This window comes from Pelodiscus sinensis, chromosome 10 (genome assembly GCF_052426305.1).
Source record: "Pelodiscus sinensis isolate ZL-2025 chromosome 10, ASM5242630v1, whole genome shotgun sequence".
In the NCBI taxonomy this organism is placed as follows: domain Eukaryota; kingdom Metazoa; phylum Chordata; order Testudines; family Trionychidae; genus Pelodiscus; species Pelodiscus sinensis.
In genome coordinates, this window is record NC_143061.1 from 6,782,799 (window position 1) to 6,803,773 (window position 20,975).

Here is a 20,975-nt window from a genome sequence, read left to right on the forward strand (position 1 = left end):
CGGTATTCGCGCCCTCAGGCTACGCTGGCCTTAAAGTCCCCGTCCGTGGGGCTTGTCACGTTACTGGATTTTGAGGGGAGCAGCCAGATCACTGCTGCACCCACGGGGGCTGTTGGCCCCAAAAATGGTATAAAAGGGGGCCATGTGAGGTGTTGAATAGAAACTCACAGTCTGCTAATCCTGTGTACGCTGTTCATGTGATTGTATAATGCCTGTGTGTGAAATTATAAGCACGTACTTTGTATGGATACTGAATATTTCCCTGCATGTGGCTGAGCAGTGGGCAGAGCCTGGCCTATGGACATGCTAGTCAGCAAGGCCCTGGGGGACAAGGACACACCTAAAGAAGGACTGGTGACTCATACCTAAGGGCTACCAGCAGGGAACACAGGGATAGGACGTGGGCCAGGTGACCTGCTGTAGCCAAGAAGAGACCAGGAAGGAGGGATAAATAGGCCATGTGGCTGACTCCATCTCGGTCTTCAGCTCAGCACTTCATCCCAGAGGCAGCAATGCAGGGATCAAAGAGCCAGAAAGAACTGTGGACCCATCCTGATCCTAGGATGCGCAATAAGGACTTTTAAGCCAGCAGCTGTAACATCTCTGCTAAAGCCTGCATCGAGAACTGGGAGATTCGATGCATGTAATGTACTATCCTTTAACAACCTTACTCTCATGCTTTTCTTTATCGTAGTAATAAACCTTTAGATATAGATGCTAAAGGATTGGCTCAGCGTGATTTGTGGGTAAGGTCCAGAGGGTAAATTGACCAGGGATCTGTGGCTGGTTTCTTGGAGCCGGACAGAACTTGTTTGGGGTAGGTGGGATTGGGTGCTAGGACCCCCCACCTGTGTATGAGGCCCCAGGCCATCTGGGGCACGGATATTGCTGGGGTGTCGGAGGGGTTTTGCTCGGGAGGCTTCAGGCAGGCTGCTGAAGCGCTCCGTGGGACTGGTTTGTGGCCTGTTTGGAGAGGTCACCAGTCTGGGGGCTGTAAGGAGCCCCAAAGTTGAGCAATTCGCCCTGAGCAGACGCCCTCAGCTGTGCCCAGACACGGCCCGGTCCATCACAGGGCTCCCTTTGGCTCTTCTGCATCCTCCAGTCTATTCAGGCTAAGGATCTGGCCTCCAATCAGGTTGCTACAGGGGGCTAACGTCTCCTCGGGACATAGCAGGACAGAGCACATGGGGAAACTGAGGCAGGCCGTGGCTCATAGGACTACTGACATTGCCCCACTCAGCACGGGGGAGGGGTGTCTGCGCGTCCCTGGCGGGCGGCTGCCAGGTTGAGTCGCCCCCTCCCCGCATGCCACGGTCAGCGCCCCGCCCCCATTGTTGTCTCCCGGCACTTGGCCATCCATGGGGAAACAGCTGACAATGCTGGCCGGACAGCTGGACCACAGGCATGGAGCATGGGGAGAGGCGGGGTGCAGGGGGCCGGCCACAGCCCAAAATAAACCTCCAGAGCGTGCCGAGCACACAGCAGCCGCTGCGCCGGGAGGGAGGCTGCTGCCACCATGCGCTGCCTGGCTCTGCTTGTGGCCCTCGGCTCCCTCACAGGTAAGCGGTGCCCAGCCCGTGGCTAAGGGGGAAGGGGGGGAGCGAGGGGCGGCCGGGTGTGGTGCTGGGGAGATGGCAGCTAAAGTCAGACTGTTGGCTCTGTCCTGGGCTCAACAGCAGGGAACCAGGGCAGCTCAGGAAACTACTCAATACCCCCCCACAACACACTCCATCCCAGGGCTGGGGGAGTGGGGAACAGCCCCCCCCCTTGTGACGGGCACTCTCCATCCCTTCTCAGGGCTTGGAGTGCAGCCGCACCCCCTCATCTGGCTAGGCCGCACAACCCACGTTGTGCACCAACCCACGTGCATTTCAAGCTGCCGGTCGGAGGGTCACTCACCCTCGTGCATTTCACAGTGTCGGTCGGAGGGTCACTCACCCTCGTGCATTTCACAGTGTCGGTCGGGGGGGGTCACTCACCCTCGTGCATTTCACAGTGTCGGTCGGGGGGGGTCACTCACCCTCGTGCATTTCACACTGTTGGTCGGAGGGTCACTCACCCTCGTGCATTTCACAGTGTCGGTCGGGGGGGTCACTCACCCTCGTGCATTTCACAGTGTCGGTCGGGGGGGGTCACTCACCCTCGTGCATTTCACACTGCCGGTCATGGGCACCCGTCTTTATCCATTTTATACGGCCATTCCTGGTCCATTTCAAACTGGCCAGCGAGGGGCACTCACCCTTGTGCATTTCACGCTGCTGGTTCCCTTGTCTATTCGGCACCAGGGTGGAAGGGGGACTGAACTGGACTCCTCCTGCTTTGAGAGCGCGAATGACTGAGGCCGCAGCACCATACTGATGGGCATTATTGCTTGACAGGGGGGCCAGCTGCTGCCTGTTAGCAGGGGCTCTGAGCCCAGAGAAGTCAGAGACATGTGCACATGCCCATGCCACGTGTGCGCGCACACACACACACACACACACACACACACACACACACACACACACGTTGGCCAGCTGCCAGCACTGCACCCTGGCACACTTTGATTCACCCCGGCCCCCATGCTTTCCAGTAAGCAGCAGCAGGTTTGCTAACGAAGGTAATTCGTTAGCACTTCAAGCTTTCCGCAGAGGCGCCTCCTTCCCGCGATTGGCCTGTCATTGGCCATGGATAATTTAACCGCACCTGGGATTTGTAAAACAGCAGCTGGCGAGCCGAGGGTCAGGGCAACCGACGGGGATCCATGCCAGGCCGGAGCAGGCAGGCTGTGGGGTCTCATTCTTAGCCCACCGTGCAGCTGGGTTCAAGACACGTCGCCTGATGAGTTCACGCCACAGTTGCTCCTTCTGGGGCCTCGGAGTCGGGACCAGACTAGGCAGATGCCTGCCACAGGCCTTCTGCCCCCATAGCCACCTGCCGGTCATTGGCCAGCTTTGAACCAGCGCCCCTCGGCTCCAAAGCAGAGAGCTCTGCCCCTCGCGCGCAAGAAGTCACCCCTCGGCAAAACAGGCTTTTATCCTCAGCGTGCACAGCCCCCCAGACGTCCCATCCTCCACCCCGCAAGCTGGTTGCCCTCTTGCCTGTCGTCAGTTCAAACCCCAGGGAAGTTGCTAAAAGTTGCTCCCATGAATGGTTGGCTTGTGACACCGCCCCCCCCCCACCCCCAGCACAACTCTGGGCAGCCCCAGTTGCTCACTTCGGGCGTGGCTGGAGGGGGCAGGGACACGGAGCGCCCTGTCGAAGGGGCGAGGCTGGGGGAGGTGGTGGAGGGGCGGAAGGGGAGCGTGTCTTGCAGCCGCCTGGGCCAGCAGGACTCAGGTCAGGCGGAGGGTGGCCAGTGCTGGAGGGGCTGGGGTGGGGACGGTGTGGTGCCTGCTTCCCTCAGCGGCTGGCCGGGCCCTGCTTTCAGCCGTGCGGTGCCGGAACCAGGAGGAGAAGCTACTCAGCGACCTGATGGCCAATTACAACCGCAACCTGCGCCCGGCCCAGCGGGAAGGCGACATCATTAACGTCACGCTGAAGCTGACCCTCACCAACCTCATCTCCCTGGTAAGCCGAGCCTCCCGCCCGCACCGGGCCAGCAAGCGCCCCTCGGCGGCGGGAGGCCTGACTTCCCCCAGGCTGCTGCCCTGGGCCCTTCCCTGTCTTCCTCCGGATGCAGCTCCGCTTGCTCCCAGCCCCTGTCCCGTGAGGAGGGGGCAGGGATGGCTGCTTCCCCTCAGGCCTAGCGTGGAGGGCAGAGATCCGAGGGCAGGCAGCCCAGGATGGAGAATGACGGAGGCAGGAGGCACCGATGCCAGGAACATGCTGAGTCCGGGGCCAGCCTGTCCTGAAAGGCATCCAGCAGCACCTGGCCCTGATCCGGGACAGCCAGTCCCGCCCGGCTGTCAGCATGGGCAGGGGCAGGTGCCCATGGAATTGACTGCAGGATGCTGTGTCCTAGTCCCCAAAGGGGAATCCTCGTGCCACGGCTGGGGGGGGGAAGGCACGGGGTGGTGACTGAGGCTACGTCTAGACTGCAAGCCTCTTTCGAAAGGCTTTTTTGAAAGATACTTTAGAAAAAGAGCATCTCGACTACAACGGTACTTTCGAAAAAGCGAGCCGCGGCAGTCTGGATGCTCTCTTTCGAAAAAGCACAGTGTGCAGGACGTAGCCCCTTTTTGAGAAAGAGCACGTCCGAGAAAAGGCGTTCCTCGTAAAACGAGGTTTTCTGCGGTCGAAAAAACTGCCGTGTTCTTTCGATTTACTTTCAAAAGAACGTGGCAGCGGTCTAGACACAGGGGAAGTTTTTTCGAAAAAACCCTGCAGGCTAGACACACCCTGAGTGGGGGGAGCTGCATGGGCAGAGCTGGGGCCGGGGAAGAGGGCAGGGGGCAGTGAGCGCCTTAGAGCAGTGGTTCCCAACCTATTTTACGCCGCGGACCGGCAAACCCAGTCACAAACTTTTGGTGGACCGGTAACATTTTATTTGAATAAATAACGAATATGCAAATATGCAAATACAATATTACCGCCCGCCTCGTCCCAAGCCAGCCCCTTGCTCCCCAGTGCCTAACACCCTTTGACCCAACTCCTACGTCCCATGCCCTTTGACCCTTTAACTTCTGACCCCCGCAGGCCATGCCACCCTCTTGCCCCATGACCCCATCATGCCCTCACCCATTACCCCTCCCCACCCCCCACCCCCCAGAGCGAGGCTGCCCCCTCTAGGGAGCATGGCCTTTCTTGTCGTGTGGGCAGGGAGAGCGGCCCTCCCCCTTTGCGCCCCCTCCCTCCCCAAGCGCGTCTTGCACCCCCATGGGTGGGGTGGGGAGCGCAGAGCCCCGGCCAGCCACCATTACAGGGGGGGAGGCGCCTCCTGCTCTGCCTCCTCCTGCCACCAGCGGCAAAAGCAACCGCAGGGAGCGGCCCTTGGTGGGTGGGCAGGGGAAGCGGCTGTCTCCCCAAGCACGGAGTGGGGAGGTGGGAGGGAGGCGCCTCCTGCCGCCGGGTCTCAGCCACCAGGGAAGAGCCGGCTTGAGCGCCGACAGCCATGGCAGCCCGGCGGTTGGGAACCGCTGCCTCAGAGACAGGGTTCCTGGTGGCAGCGTGCCCCAGGGGCATCCTGGCTGCGGGGGGGGCTCCCCTGAGGGGGCTGAGATCCGGGGCTGTTGCCCTGCTCAGGGCACGTCTGCCGCCCCCACTGCTGCAGCCTGGGAGGTGATGCCTCAGGGCCCCACGCGCCGGAGCCCCCCAAGGAGGGCGCTGCCTGGGGGCCCGCTTGCTGGCAGGCATTACACAGCCCCTGGGTGCCGCCACAGGGCCACCCACCACCACTGACCCCTTCTCCTTTCTTTCTGGCTCCCAGAACGAGCGGGAAGAGACCCTCACCACCAACATCTGGATTGAGATGGTAAGGTGCCCTGGGGCAGAGATCGGCCACGCCCCCCCCCCCCCGAAGCTTCCTCAGCCCTCCGGCACCCAGAGCTGGGGGGCCGCAGCCTCTCCTGCCCTGAAGGCAGGTGCCAGACGCGCCCCCGCTGACGCTGGGATTGTGCGGGCCTCGCTCCGTAGCGCTGAGATCAGCTGCACAGGCAGAGCCCCTGGCTCGGAGCACAGGCCCTGGGGTGCAGCCCCCAGCTACGCCCCCGCCCTGTCATCACCCGTGAGTTCTGGGGCTCCCAGAACAAGTCACAGAGAAACCCCAGCCGGGGCCGGAGCATGCCTGTTCCCTGCAGCCCACGCCCCTCAGCCGTGTGGTCTTTGGGTGGGGGAGCCAGAGTTGCTCCTTCTATGCCAAGTGACCGGCCCCGCTTTGCTCAGGCCCTTCCCCTCTCTTCCAGAAATGGTGCGATTACCGGCTGCAGTGGGATCCTGACAAATACGACAACATCCAGCTACTGAGGGTGCCCTCCACCGAGGTGTGGCTGCCCGACATCGTCCTGGAGAACAAGTGAGCGGCTGCAACACCCGGCAGGGCCGGGGGAAGCTGCTCAGGACACCAGCAGTCGAAACTCACCTCGGCCGGCCCCCCCTTTGCGGCTCCATTCGCTGCCAGCGACGTCACAGGCAGCAGCTAACCTCGCCCAGACAGAACCCCACGTGCTCTGCACTGGCAGCACAGGGCCCTGGCAGGTGGACTAAAGAGGGAGGTCTGCGATAGATGCAGCGGTAGTAAGCTTTTATCTCCTGTGAGCTGCCACCAATAGGCAGTGGCGTGATGCCAGCCATGAGCAGTTCTGATTCCATCCAGCAGAGGGCAGTGGTGGTGCACCTCCCCCACCCCATCACGCACTGTTCCACAGCTGATAGCGGGTCCTTGGGGTGTCCAGGGGCATTTTGGGATCGCTCCTGCCTTGCTGGGCGCTGATCTCTGGCCCTGGGACGGTCCAGCCCCGTGGGCAGTGGCTCGCCCACAGCACAAGCTCCGGGCGGGCAGGGTGGGAGGGAGGGAGCGCCCGGCTGGCCTGACTGGCCCGTCTCCTCCGGCAGCATCGACGGGGTGTTTGAGATCACCCTGTACTGCAACACCCTGCTGGAGTCCAGTGGCTGCCTCCTGTGGATGCCGCCCGCCATCTACCGCACCTCCTGCGCCATCTTCGTCACCTACTTCCCCTTCGACTGGCAGAACTGCTCCATGGTGTTCCAGTGAGTGCGGGCGGCCCGGGAACAGGGCCAGGGGGCGGGGGCAGCACCCGGGTGTGCACGCAGGGCTCCTGCTGAGCAGGCAGCTCTTGCACCCTCTTGCCCACACCGGCCCGTAGGGGCCTGTGGCACCGTGCACAGCTGTGACCCGCTGCCCCTCCCTCCGCCGTAAACAGAGGCGGGTCGCGCTCAGCTCTGCGGCAGCCGCCACGCCGGTTACTGTGGCACGACCACGGTGGTCGCCCAGCCAGCCACAATGGCAGGCCAGCCAAGAAAGCCAGGGCCCCCCGTTCCAGCCCTTCACCCTGGGCCCATCTCCTGAGTGCAGCAGCCAGGCGCCCTGTTTGTCAGACGTCCTGTGATCAACCCTTTCTCCCCCTGCCCACAAATCCGCCCGTCGTGTGGCCCCCGGTCCAAGGGAGCCAGGGGGGTGTGGGTGGGAGAGGGACGCCAGCTGGCACAGAGTGCTGGATCGGCCCCCGGCGGCTCGTCTGACTGGCGTCCCCCTCCGATCAGCCTGTGGCTACAGAGCGTGGCCGGCTCTGGTCTCTGAAGCGGTTACTACATGCTGCGCCAGTCACGGTTAGTGACGCAGGTTCCCCTCCCCCAGCATCAGCCAGGAACTATTTAGAAAAGCTAAACGTACACAAATCCATGGGTCCGGACTTAATACATCCGAGGGTGCTGAGGGAGTTGGCAAATGTAATTGAGGAGCCTTTGGCCATTATCTTTGAAAAGTCGTGGAGATCGGGAGAAATCCCGGATGATTGGAAAAAGGCAAATGTAGTGCCCATCTTCAAAAAAGGGAAAAAGGACGATTCTGGGAACTATAGGCCGGTCAGTCTTACCTCGGTTCCTGGAAAAATCATGGAAGGAATCCTTTAGGAATCCATTTTGAGGCACTCGGGGTACGTCTAAACTACATGGCTCCGTCGACGGAGCCATGTAGATTTGTTTTTTTGGCAAAGGCAAATGAAGCCGCGATTTAAATGATCGCGGCTTCATTTACATTTACATGGCTGCCGCGCTGAGCCGACAAACAGCTAATCAGCTGTTTGTCCGCTCAGCGTGCTAGTCTGGACGCTCCCCTGCCGACATCAAAGCCCTTTGTCGGCAGCCCCGGTAAACCTCATCCCACGAGGAATAACGGGGCTGCCGACAAAGGGCTTTGATGTCGGCAGGGGAGCGTCCAGACTAGCGCGCTGAGCGGACAAACAGCTGATCAGCTGTTTATCGGCTCAGCGCGGCAGCCATGTAAATGTAAATGAAGCCGCGATCATTTAAATCGCGGCTTCATTTGCCTTTGCCTATCTGTCTAATCTACATGGCTCCGTCGTCGGAGCCATGTAGTCTAGACACAGCCTTGGATGAGAGGAAAGTGATTAGGAATAGTCAGCATGGATTCACAAAGGGCAAGTCGTGCCTGACCAATCTGATTAGCTTCTGTGATGAGGTAATTGGCTCGGTGGACATGGGGAAGTCAGTGGATGTTATACACCTTGACTTTAGCAAGGCTTTTCATACAGTCTCCCACAATATTCTTGCCAGCAAGTAAAGGGAATGTGGGTTGGATAAACGGACGGTAAGATGGATAGAAAGATGGCTAGAAGGCCGGGCCCAGCGGGTACTGATCAATGGCTCGATGTCAGGATGGCGGTCGGTTTCTAGCGGAGTGCCCCAAGTTCGGTTCTAGGACCGGTTTTGTTCAATATCTTTATTAATGATCTGGATGAGGGGATGGATTGCACCCTCAGCAAGTTTGCAGATGACACTAAGCTGGGGGGAGAGGTAGATATGCTTGAGGGAAGAGATGGGTCCAGAGTGACTTAGACAAATTGGAGGATTGGGCCACAAGAAATCTGATGAGGTTTAACAAGGACAAGTGCAGAGTCCTGCACTTGAGACGGAAGAATCCCAAGCATAGTTACAGGCTGGGGACCAACCAGCTAAGTAGTAGTTATGCAGAAAAGGACCTGGGGGTTACAGTGGATGAGAAGCTGGATATGAGTCAAGAGTGTGCCCTTGTAGCCAAGAAGGCTAATGGCATATTAGGTTGCATTAAGAGGAGCATTGCCAGCAGATCCAGAGATGTCATTATTCCCCTTTATTCGGCTCTTGTGAGGCCACATCTGGAGTATTGTGTCCAGTTCTGGCCCCCCACTACAAAAAGGATGTGGACGCATTGGAGAGGGTCCAGCGGAGGGCAACCAAAATGATTAGGGGGCTGGAGCATATGACTTATGAGGAGAGGCTGAGGGACTTGGGTCTGTTTAGTCTGCAGAAGAGAAGAGTGAGGGGGGATTTGATAGCAGCCTTCAACTTCCTGAAGGGAGGTTCCAAAGAGGATAGAGAAAGGCTGTTCTCAGTAGTGACAGATGGCAGAACAAGGAGCAATGGTCTCAAGTTGTGGTGGGAGAGGTCCAGGTTGGATATTAGGAAAAAACTATTTCCCTAAGAGGGTGATGAGGCACTGGAATGGGTTCCCTAGGGAAGTAGTGGAGTCTCCATCCCTAGAGGTGTTTAAGTCTCGGCTTAACAAAGCCCTGGCCGGGTTGATTTAGTTGGAATTGGTCCTGCCTAGAGCAGGGGGCTGGACTTGACCTTCTGAGGTCTCTTCCAGCTCTATGGTTCTATGATTCTGTGGGAGCTCCCCGGCTCGTCCCTGAAGGGCGTTGGACAAGCAAAGCTCCCACTTATGGCGGGACACGGCTCCGGGGACGTGCCTGAGGCCACATGATGCCGACAGTTGAGTCCCTGGCCTGCAGCGTGAGCCCCCCACGTACCACCCTGACGTCAGACTCGGGGAGCTGCCGTGTGGGTTCAATTGCAGGATCGGGGCCTATCTGGAAACTTCCCCATCTGTGCCCAGGTCTGCCCTGCCCCAAAGCCACAGCTGCAGGGGTGCGGCGTGGGAGGGGTCTGAGTCAGAGACAGGCCTGACCCCGAGCTGGGGAGGTGCTGGAGCAGTAGGAGCTAGGCCAAGCAGCCCAGATGCCACGGTGCTTCCAATCCCGCAGTCCAGTGCACGTCTGGCTGCGGCGCCGGCCCTGGGATTGGCTGAAGCACCCAGGGGCGGGTTGGAGTGTAGCACTTCCGTGTGCATGAGCATCTCCGTTAGACAGCCAGTCTCAGCCACACGTGGCCTCCCCCGCAGGTCCCAGACCTACAGTGCCAATGAAATCAACCTGCTGCTGACGGTGGAAGACGGGCAGACCATCGAGTGGATCGTCATCGACCCCGAAGCTTTCACAGGTAACAACCCGCATCCTCCGTCTGTCCCCGGGGTCTTCCCTGGCCCAGCGGGGCAAGCCGACCCGTTGTGGCTCCGGAAATCTTCCAGCTCTTGGCCCGCTATGATTTTGTTTTCAGTTGCTTCAAATCTTTGCCGAACTCCAACCATTCGGCTGACATTTTCCACACCGGGCGCCTGCCTCGGGCTGAATTTTGGGAACTAGCAGCCAAAGCACCAGCCAGGTCCAAGAATGAAGCCGGGGGTGGGGGGAGGGGGAGAGAGAATACTGTTCCAGGAAGAACAGCTGTAGCGCCCCCATGCTTTGAACAGGGGTTTGAAACATGGCACCAGGCAGGGGAGAGGGCTTTGAGCTGGGCCATCCAAAACCTGGCCCTGGGATAAGCCTCTGTGCTCAGCAGAGACTAGCAGCTAAAATCTCCAAAGATTCGGGCCAGACTGAGCATGCTCCATAGTCTCCCACTGCCAGAGCGACCAAGCTTGCTTCATTGGGGGGCTCCAGGGTGGCTGCTGCCGGGTGGGTCGGGGCTGGGCACAGGCGCTTAGAGCTGGGAGCCTGCCCCAGTGCTAATGCCCAGGCAGCATGAAGGAGGAGCCATCTCGGGGGGCAAAAACATCCCGTGGCAGGGGAGGGAGCAGCCTGGGGGGAATGGGGCAAGGGGGGAGGGAAGGCTGGGACTGGCTGGGCACAGAGGCTGGGCGGGGGAGAAGGGGAGACGGGGGGCGGGGGCAGGAGACTGGGGCTCAGCAGACGGCCGGGAAGGGGATGAGGACTGGCTGAGCGAGGAGACTGGGCCTGGGCAGAGGGATGGGCAGTCGGGTGGCAAGGAAGGGCTGAAGTCGGCCGGCGGGCGAGGGGGGGGGGGCCGGAGACAGAAGAGGCCCTGGAGCCTCCTCGAATCTCACTCCTCTCCTGCCCCGAAAGCTCCGGGCTGGGGCCACGCCCCCTTTCGGGCCGGTCCCCCGGCTCCATTAGTCTCTCAGCTCAAGTGCCAGTGGTCGTGGGAGCCACGGCTGGGACCCCCCTGCTGTGAGCAGCCGGCACCAGCGCCCGGCTGCTTACGAGTCACGCCCCGAGAGAGCAGCGATGTGTTGCTCTACCCTGTCCTCCGGCGCTCTGCCTGCCCATCGCCCCTGGAGCGACCCGGGCCCAGGCGGGGAGCGATTCAGGACCTGGAGGTCTCCCGGGCAGACGTGTCACGGCGTCCGGAGGGACAAAACGCTCTGGGGGCGGCGAGATCTAGTCTTTTGTCACCAGGCCGAGCCGGGGCGCCGGAGAGGCTCAGAAATAAGCGCTCCGGCAGCCGACAGGAAAACAAGAAACCTTCGTAAGGCCTCACGTGCGGCTCCCCACGGCCTGCTTCCGAGGCCGCTGCACTGAACGGGCATCGCTTAGCCCCCCCAGGCAGGATCGGGCCCCTGGGCACCAGGCAGGAAGCTGGTGGCTGTGTGTGTCCTGCAGCTCCCAGCCACTGCTGTAAATCTCCCTGCCCCAGATCTTTATCTGCCCCCCCCCCCCCCCCCGGGAAGTCCCCAGTGCAGGATTTCTCTTCCCGGATGGATCAGGCATTGTCTCACGCCCGCTCCGTCCCCTAGAGACGCGGCAGCAGCTGGAGCAAGGGGAATGGGCGCCGGCTGCCCAGACACAATGTCAATACTTGCTCAGCTGGCCCTGTCATTCACGCTGCGGAGGTGTGCAGAGGGGCAGCAAGCAGGCATAGACTCACAGCCCAGCCCCCCGCTGTTCCCAAGCCCCCCCCCCCACAAACGCCTGGGGAGAATGGGCACCTTGGTGCCATTCTGGCTGCACCCCGGGCTCCGAGCCAAATTCCCCTGCCCTGCAGCTGACAGCCCCAGCTGGGAGAGGCAGTTCCAAGCATGCACCAGCAGGGGTCGCTGGACAAGCTCCTTCGGCCCCCGCCCGGGGCAATGCCTGCTGCTCCCCAAGGGAGTCGGGGCCCAGAGTGGGGTCCCCATGATGCTGTGCCGGGGCGGTTTCCATTCTCGCGCGGTGTCGTCTTTCCGGCAGAGAACGGGGAGTGGATGATCAAGCACCGGCCGGCCAAGAAGATCGTGAACGCCGAGCGCTTCACCCCGGACGACTTGGGCTACCAGCAGGTCGTCTTCTACCTGATCATCCAGCGGAAACCGCTCTTCTACGTCATCAACATCATCGTGCCCTGCGTGCTCATCTCCTCCGTGGCCGTGCTGGTGTATTTCCTGCCTGCCAAAGGTAGAGCCTGGCTCGCTGGCCGGCCCCCGCCTTAGCAGCCCCCGGCACAGCTCGAACCGCTGGCATTGGCGCGGGGACAATCCACACCTCCCAGCATGGCAGCCACGGAGGGGGACAGAGCTCGACCCCGCTCGCGGGCGCAGGAGAAGAGCAAAGCTCCTCCCAGGAGGTGGCCAACATGGCGGAGGGGCCAGCGTGTGGGGGTTGGGGGGCAGACCCGGGCTCATGTCTCGCGTTCTGCATCCCGGCAGCGGGCGGCCAGAAGTGCACGGTCTCCATCAACGTCCTCCTGGCCCAGACGGTCTTCCTGTTCCTGATCGCGCAGAAGGTGCCCGAGACCTCCGACGCCATGCCGCTCATTGGCAGGTAAGGGCTGCTCCCCGAGGCCTGCCAGCCCACATCCGGCAGGGTCCGGGGTGGGCTCCCAAACCCGCTCGGCTCTCCTCCTCCCCTGCATCCCAGATGATACGATTCGCCTCAGTCTCAGTGGGGTCCTTTGAGGCCCGGCTCTGAGGGACAACTTGGGAATGGGCAGGGCCAGAGAATGAGAGCCGTCGCGGGTGGGGCTTGGGGGCACTGGTAGCTCAGCACAGAGGGAAGAGGCTGCCTCCGAGGCCTGTGCAGGCGTGGTTGTGCCGCTCCCAGTTTCCCTGCCCTGTACTGCCAGGATGAGGGCATGCCTGAACAGAATGCCTAGCAGCCCACAGGATACACCTTGCTGCACAGCCCACAGTTAATCTGCGGAACTCACTGCTGCATGATGATGATGCCGAGGCAAATAGCCGGGTGAGACTTGAGAGTGTGCTCCAGGGGGTGGGGTGGAGCTCTAAGCACCATCCTTCATGCTTGGAATGGCAGCTGCGAGTTCGGAGGGAGATTCCCCACCCCATAGGTGCGTTATCGGAGTTGGCTGCTGCAGGAGATGGGATAGCGGATTAGCTGCCCATGGGGGAGTTCTGGTCCGGGCTCCCTTAGTCTCCTGCATGCAGATGGGCTGCAGTGTCACTGCTGGGCAGCGAGAGATCCGGGCAGCTCCCATTCCCTGGTGCTCGGCTTTGTCTGGTGTCTGCTGCCTGGACACAGCCCCAAGGACCGGCAGATGCCGTGCCTGGCTGTGGCTGGTGAGGCAGGGTCGGGGGAAGCAGGCCTGGTGACCCGCCTCCGCGGCTCCTTCTCCCCGCCAGGTACCTGACCTTCCTCCTGGTGGTGACGGTGCTGATCGTGGCCAACGCGGTCATCGTGCTGAACGTGTCGCTGAGGACACCCAACACGCACAGCATGTCACAGAGAGTGCGGCAGGTAGGATGGAGGGGCTGGTGGGCTCCCCTCCCCCCCATGCTGGTAGCGACCTGCCTAACGCTCGCGGCATCAGCCTCCCCCTGCTCCTCCCTGAGCCAGCAGGGCATCTGGGGCACCGCTGAGAGGTGAACTGCTTAGAACCAGGGCTACTTGCAGCCGAAGACTGGGGGTCCCCCTCTATAAGGCACCGAACCAGCCATAGAGCACTGCAGCTGCCACTCGGCCCAGCGAGAATCTCACAAGCAAAGACACCCCCCCGTTAACCTGTGCCACAGCCAGCACTGCTCCTTGCACAGGCGAGAGGTTATAAAACCCATCTCACCAGCTCTGCACAGGTTCTCCCCATCCCAAAGGACCAGCCACAGTCCCCGGTCAACCCACACCTTGGATCGTACCCAAAAGAGCCCGCTGGCCCTACGGATGTTACATTTGGATTAATTAAGTAATCGAATAGTCAATGAGATTTCCATGGACTATTCAATTAGTCTATAAGGGCACCTCCGCCTTTGAACTGTAGCATGGGGCTTCCTTTTGAAATGTACAAGAGCCCTATTCACCGCTGGGACTCTTGTACATTTCGAAAGCAGAATCGCAGCAAGAGCGGCGTGAGTGAGGACTGCTTCAGTCCCTGCTCGCCTGTTTCCCGCTGTGCCTCCACCTCCCCTGCCTCTGCGGAGACAGTGCTGGGGGGAACTGGCTTGTAAACCGGTTCCCCCCAGCACTGGCTCCCGCTCTCCCCACCTTTGCTGCCACATCACTAGTTGACTATCCAATAAGCTTCTGCTTATCCGATAGTTGACTAGTCTCTTACATCCCTAGCTGGGCCAGACCCTTAGACTCTAACATCTAAAGGGTTAGTAATAAAAGAGAGAAAAGGCTGAGAGCAAGATGTTAAAGAGAATATGTTACATAGATCGATCACCCAGGCTCTTAGCAGAGATGGAACAGCCTGCCAGCTTACACGTCTCTGGAGTACATCCCATGTTAGGATGGGCCATAGATCCTTCCAGGCCCTCTGTCCTTGGCCAAGGTGCGTCTGGAGCAGAGGGCAGGAGGAGACCAGATGGAGGCACCTCAGGATACTTTTATCACCTTGCCCAGGAGGAGGGAAACCCAGTGTTCTCCTGGGCGCTGGTTCCTCCCAAAATAGGGCAGATCCATGACCACCAAGCCAGCCTATGTCCTTCCTAGGCCAGGAGCCATGGAGTAGCCAGGTGGGTCTGTCTCGGGCAAGGGGCCATTGTGCGCTCCTCAGGGGTCAACTGGCGACCCTGCAGAGCCACTGTCCATGCAGCACTGAGCGACCACCCCTCCCGGCAGGGGGTCGACGCCCACTGCTGCCTCCGTGTAAAATACAAACACAGAGCCCGTATTCGTCACGTTACACGCACAGATCGTACACGGACATGAGCCGCCTAGGCGGAGCCAGCATCGCGAACGCCTTCACTTCCCACCTCCCGGGGCCCCCGTGCACCCCATCTGGGGCAAACCCACACCAGTGGGTGCAATAACCATGTTCCTACTCGTATGTTCCTACTCGTATTAAAAATCCAATAATGTGACACCCCACATGCTCCCTCCCGCACCAGTCACTGCCCTCAGGAAAAGACAGGGGAAGGACTGAGGGCAAGGACTGAGGGCAGAGGCAAGTACATGGAGCTTTTGAGCCATTGTGGGGGATCCTGAGCCCCAGAGACTCAAACAGACTGCCTGACCCACAGTGCTGTGGGGCACGCTCCCCCAGGAGGATGCAGGGTCTGGCCCTGGTTTCAGGTAGCAGGTTTACAACAAACCAAAGGAAGTATTTCTTCATGCAACACAGAGTCAACCTGTGGAACTCCTTGCCAGAGGATGTTGTGAAGACCAGGCCTTTAACAGGGTTCAAAAAAGTCCTAGATAAATTCAGAGGATACGTCCATCAATGGCTATTAGGCAGGATGGGTAGGGATGGGCTCCCTAGCCTCTGTTTGTCAGAAGCTGGGAATGGGTGACAGGGGAGGGATCACTTGATGATTCCCTGTTCTGTTCACTCCCTCTGGGACACGTGGCATGGGCCACTGTGGGCAGGCAGGATACTGGGCTGGATGAACCTTTGGTCTGACCCAGGGTGGCCGTTCTTACGTTCTGTTTCACTACCGTGCAGCACCAGCGTTGCGGGCTCGCTACCTGATCCGACCGCGTCTCCACACCGCTTTGCGCAGGCCCACAGGAGGGCCTGGGGGGCAGGGCTGCAGGGATAGAGCCAGGCCTCAACCTGCCAAGGGACTGCTGGGCATTAGCCCCCCTCAGGCAGGCCCCCCTCGGCTGAGGTATGGGAGACGGAGCCAGGCTGCTCCACTCCCACTGGTGCCAGGAGTCACGGCCGGGTGCCGATGGAGCAGCCCCGGGGCCAGGCTGCGGCTCAGTGAGCCCCGTCCCAGCAGACAGGGCTCCCCTGGGCTGAGCGTGATGGTGCCGGCTGCCCCAGTCCCCTGCGTGTGACGGCGCCGGCTCCTCGCTCTGTCCCCAGATCTGCCTGCGGCGACTGCCCCACTTCCTGGGGATGCACATGCGCCGCAGCGACGTGGCCGCCCGCCCGCTGAGGGCTCGGCGCCGCAGCTCGCTGGGGCTCATGGTGAAGGCCGACGAGTACATGCTGTGGAAGGCCCGGACGGAGCTGATCTTTGAGAAGCAGAAGGAGAGGGACGGGCTGATGAAGGCCGTCCTGGAAAAGATCGGTGAGTGACAGCTTGGGGGGGCAGGGGCGGCCAGGGCCTGGGGCCCTTAGCATAGATGTCCCCACCCCACAGACTGTGGCTCCCCTTGGCCTTTAACCAGCAGCAAACTCACCCCCAACAGCACCCCCTCGGGGCTGGAATGGGGTTGGGAGGGCGGGGCTGACAGGGGAACGGGACCAGGCTGAGGGGGTCACCACGGCCACCAAGTGTGAGGAGCTGGACTGAGGAAGAGAGGAAACCCCGTGTTCCTCACCCCTTGTAATACGGGGTTTCTGGGGGCACCGCTGAGGGGGCCAATTCTGGGCAAAAGGCTTAGGGGCAGGGCTACTCGCAGCCCACGACCCGGGGCCCTCCGCCATCAGACACCAAGCCAGCCCCCAAGCGCACGTCCCTTCTCCACATTGGCCGGCAAGGAGCCGCCAAGCAGTCCCCTCCGACACTCCTGTTCTCTGGGCCATGGCCAGCACTGCTCCTGGGGCGGGCGAGAGGGTGTGAAACTCGATTGCGCCAAATAAAAAGGCTCCTTCGGCCCCCAAGGACCAGTCACATCCCCAGGCCCACCCGCACCTCAGCTCTTCCCCAGCGTGCTCGCGGGGCCTGTCTGTTCAACCCTATAGGGGCTACTCAGAGAGCGTTGGGTGGTTAGAGGGCTCAGACCCCCCCAGCGGCAGAGTCCTTGGGGCAGGCTGGCAGCAGAGCCGGAGGCGACGGCTGGCTTCAGTCAAGTCTCCAGTTTAGCCAGAGCCCCTCAGCCCTTTGTTCAGAGCTTCAGCGAGTCGGGAAGTTCCCCCCGAGGGGAGAGTCTGGATGGAAGACAAAATGGAGGCCTCTCCGGGGCCCTGTCTGTGTCCTGGGCCGTGAGGAGGGACTCCCACAGGTCCTGCTGGGGAAAGTCGGCCCCAGGCTGGAGTTTGGAGACACACGAGCAAGTCGCCTGCCCACGTGCGGCTCGGCCCTTTGCAGGGGGATGACAAGGTCCAGGCTCTGGCCTGGGGGGCTGCAGGGAAGTCCCTCCGTGTAGCTGGTGCCTCCCACGCTGTATTGTTCGTTGGAAGCTCCTTGAGAGGCCAGTCAACCTGGCTAGCCCTTCTCCCACACCCTGGCTGGCTACTTGGGGGCTGCTCCAGGAGCTGACCTCAAACACCGACACCGCTGGGGTGCACAGCTCCAAAGCCAAACACGAGAGACGCCCAGGAGACCCGTCCCCGCACAGGCCGTCCCCTCGGGGAGAGCCATGGACGCCAGCAGCATTCAGGCTTCTCTGGGGGAGGGCTGGCTGGTGCTTTGCAAAAGGCCAGGGGCCTGAGACGCCCGAGGGAGTGGGGGCTTTCTGGTGCCGCGCTGGTCCGGTGCTATCCCGGCTCCTCCTCTTCATCTCCAGGGAGAGGCCTGGAAAACGGGCGCAGCCAAGATCTCTGCCACAGCTTGGTGCAGGCGGGTCCTGAGATCCAGGCCTGCGTGGACGCCTGTAACCACATCGCCAGGACCCTGCAGGAGCAGAACGACTTTGACAACGTGAGTCTGCCCCAGCAGAACAGGAGTCTACAGGGGGCCCATGGGAATGGGGCCAGAAGGGCTCCACGTGTAGGGACCGAGCTGGAAAGGGGAACCACTCTGGGGGGGATCCGGGGCCGTGCTTAGCCACAGGGGAGGTAGGCGCAGTTCTGACTGGGTCAGAGGCGGCAGGCCCTGGAGCACGTGGGCCGAGCGACAGTGGGAACCCGCAGCAGGTTTGGCTGTGAACATCCGTGTCTTCCTCCCCCCCCCCCCGCAGGAGAACGAGGAATGGATCCTGGTGGGGCGAGTCATCGACCGGGTCTGCTTCCTGGTCATGGCCTCGCTCTTCGTCCTGGGGACCGTCAGCATCTTCCTGATGGCCCATTTCAACCAGGCGCCCGCAGCGCCCTTCCCTGGGGACCCCAAGCGCTACCTGCCGTAGCCCTGGACGTCTGCACGCAGGCCCTGGCACCGGGGCTGCGGAGAGCCGCCCCCACAGCTCTGCCAGGGGAGGCTGAGCCCTGCCAGGGTCCCCTGGGCTCTATGCAGGAAGCTGCCACGTCCTAGGCAGGGTTCACAGAGCTGCGGGAGGATGGAGCCGGCGGCCGCACCCCCCCACCCACTGGACCCTTCAGCCGGGACTGCTTGTGGAGCTGCAGATGGAGGCCACCCAGCCCGCGGGGAGGGATGGCAGACAATCTGCGGAGTGCAGAGCCGTCCGTGCCCATGTGGTGCCCAGCTGCAGCCCTCTCGCTTGGGAAGGGGACCGCTGAAGGGTGCTGGCTGAATTTGGGCCCCACCCCCAGCACTGAAGCTGGCAGCTCAGAGGCAAGCCACCTGCCTGTGCCCACGAGGGGGGCAGGGCAGCTGCACGGGGGTTTGGCAGGAGATCCCGGCGGCCGCGTGTGTATCACGTGCACCAGGCGTGGGAGTAAACACCACTGTGTGTCCAAACAGCTCCTGAGCTCCTTTGCTGGGGGCGGGGTGGGGCAGGCAGGCCCGGGGAGCCGGGGGGAGGGGAGATGTGTCCTCCTCCACTTTCCGTGCCACGCGGCAGAGGGATGTGGGCAGGAGAGGCTGCCCGTGGGCTGCTGTGTGTCCAGGTACGCCAGCCACGGCTGTGGGAACACACGTCCAGATCGGCTCTTCCAGGCTGCGGGATTCCTGTGCGTTAGCAGAGCACCCCCGGAGCACCCGCAATCCGGCCACGCAGCGTCCCGCTGGTGCCAGACTGTCTGGGGAGCTCTGGCCAGCCCCCTCATTGGCCATGAACCCCTCTGGGCCAGGTGTCACGTTGCAAATGCGCTCGAAGGTGGCTAAAAACTCCTTTATCATTGAAGATGGGTCAGATCCTTTCCCAAAGCTTGTTGGCAAGTGGGGACTGGCTCTCAGGTTGTGGTATCCTTTGTTGCTGTTCCGTTATTCGGAGTTGGGCTGCCAGCTCTTCCATTCGACGTGCGTGGTCCTCTCGACGCAAGTCGGCAAGGGCCCTCTCGTGTTCCAGCTCCACTTTCTGCAATGCCTGCTGCTTTCGAACTTCTTCTGCCACCGCATCTGTAGCATCGGGTGGGGGCCACTCTCTGGCCCTCTGGTCGTTCTGCACTAGCAAAGATATCAACAGCTGCTCAGTAGCTTTTTTCCTAAAGTCAAGGCCTCTCTCTGAGCACAACTCCTTCAAGGACTCTCTGTCCCGACTCTCATATTGTTGCGGACTCATTTCAGCTGCTCTTTACCCAATCAAACTCTCAAAACCAAAAGATCAAATTTAGACAGCGTGGGGTCTGGATCCGAAGCTCCTGCCGACTATGCCACCTTGACAGACCGGGCCAGGTCCGGGCACCACTGAGGGTGTCCGCTCAGGGCAAATTGCTCAAACTCGGGGCTCTCTCTAGCCCCTGACTGGCGGCACTTCCCAAATAGGCCACAAACCAGTTACACAGAGCACTTCGGCTGCCTGCCTGGCCAGCCAGAAGCCTCTCGAGGAAAACCCCTCAGAGACCCCAGCTCTCTCCATGCCCCAAACAGCCCCGGGCCTGCCCCCAGGTGAAGGGTTATAGGACCCAATCTCACCTACCCCGAACAAGTTCTGTCCGGTTCCAAGAAACCAATCATTGATCCCAGGTCAATTTACACTCTGGATCTCACCCACAAGACCACGCTGAGCCAATCCTTTAGAATCTACCATCTAGAAGTTTATTATTAAAAGAAAGAAAAGCACCAGAGTAAGGTTAAGTGTCATACATTACATGCATCGAATCTCCCAGTTCTCAATGCAGGCTCGCAGCAGCGATGTTATAACTGCTGGCTTAAAAGTCCTTGGTGCACATCCTATGTGTCGGGAGGGGTCCACAGTTCTTCCCGGCTCGTGATTCCCTGCGAGGCCGCATCTGGGGTCAGGAGCAGATCCGGGCAACCAAGATGGAGTCGGCCACATGGCCTATTTATATCCCCTGCCGCCAGCTTCTTCCAAGCTGGAGAGAGTCACATGGTCAGTGGCCAGGTGTGTCTTTGGCCTGCAGGGGTCCATTGTTCCCTAGAGCTTTGCTCATTAGCATCTCCATGGCAAACATTCCTGGCCCATTGCTCTGCCTCAGACAGAAAGCCTTTCAGCATCCACACAGAGTCCGTATTTATAACGTCACACGCCGACATTGTACAGGTATATGAAGAGCACATCCAGAATCAGCAGACAATGAGCTTTCATCGGACACCTCACATGGCCCCCTTCGTACCAACGTTTGGGACAACCCCCCCCCCCCAGGGGTGCAGCTGTGATCTGGCTGCTCCCCTTAAAATCCAGTAACGTGACACCGGGCCCAAACACCGGGCAGGCTGCGCTTTGTGCTGCCTGGGGGGAGTAGAACATCCGGCCACTTGCACCAAGCAGGCATGAAACCTCGCAAAGCCTTGTCCTGTTTCCGGAGGCAGAATTGCCCTGGCGCCCAGCTGCGATGGTCGAGTCAGGACAGAGGGTGGGGCTGGCCAGCGACCCTCGGAGCTTGCCCCTTTCCTGGGCACATCTCGGCGGGTGGCGAGGAGTCCCGTGGGGCGGGGGCAGCCGAGCGCTGAGGATTCACAGCGTGGACACGGGGGATGGTGAGTCGCTCGGTGCCAACCCTGCCTCAGATTTGCAAGTGACCTTGTTTTCTCCTGCCCCCCAGGAGTGGCGGCACCCTGACCCGGCCTGGCACCCCTGGCCTCTGGTGTCATGTGCTCCCCCACTGCCCCACACGGGCCCCCTGCTCCCATCTGCCCCGGGCTGACCTCTGGAGGCCACAGCTTTGCCCCGCCATTGTCCCCGCACCACGGGGAGATCCGGCCGGTTGGCATGGCAACGCCGGGAGGGGGGGGGAAT

At 61.0% G+C, this 20,975-nt stretch overlaps 1 protein-coding gene across 1 annotated transcript; it reads left to right on the forward strand.

Moving 5' to 3' along the window:
• Positions 1-1,412: 1,412 nt before the first annotated feature.
• Positions 1,413-20,781, forward strand: CHRNG (cholinergic receptor nicotinic gamma subunit). Its single transcript, XM_075938141.2, has 12 exons — positions 1,413-1,559; positions 3,410-3,549; positions 5,348-5,392; positions 5,823-5,932; positions 6,472-6,627; positions 9,779-9,876; positions 11,904-12,107; positions 12,359-12,473; positions 13,292-13,406; positions 15,916-16,123; positions 17,505-17,638; positions 17,898-20,781. The coding sequence occupies exons 1-12, from the start codon at positions 1,517-1,519 to the stop codon at positions 18,060-18,062; spliced, it is 1,533 nt and encodes a 510-aa protein (XP_075794256.1). The 5' UTR covers positions 1,413-1,516; the 3' UTR covers positions 18,063-20,781.
• Positions 20,782-20,975: the final 194 nt, after the last annotated feature.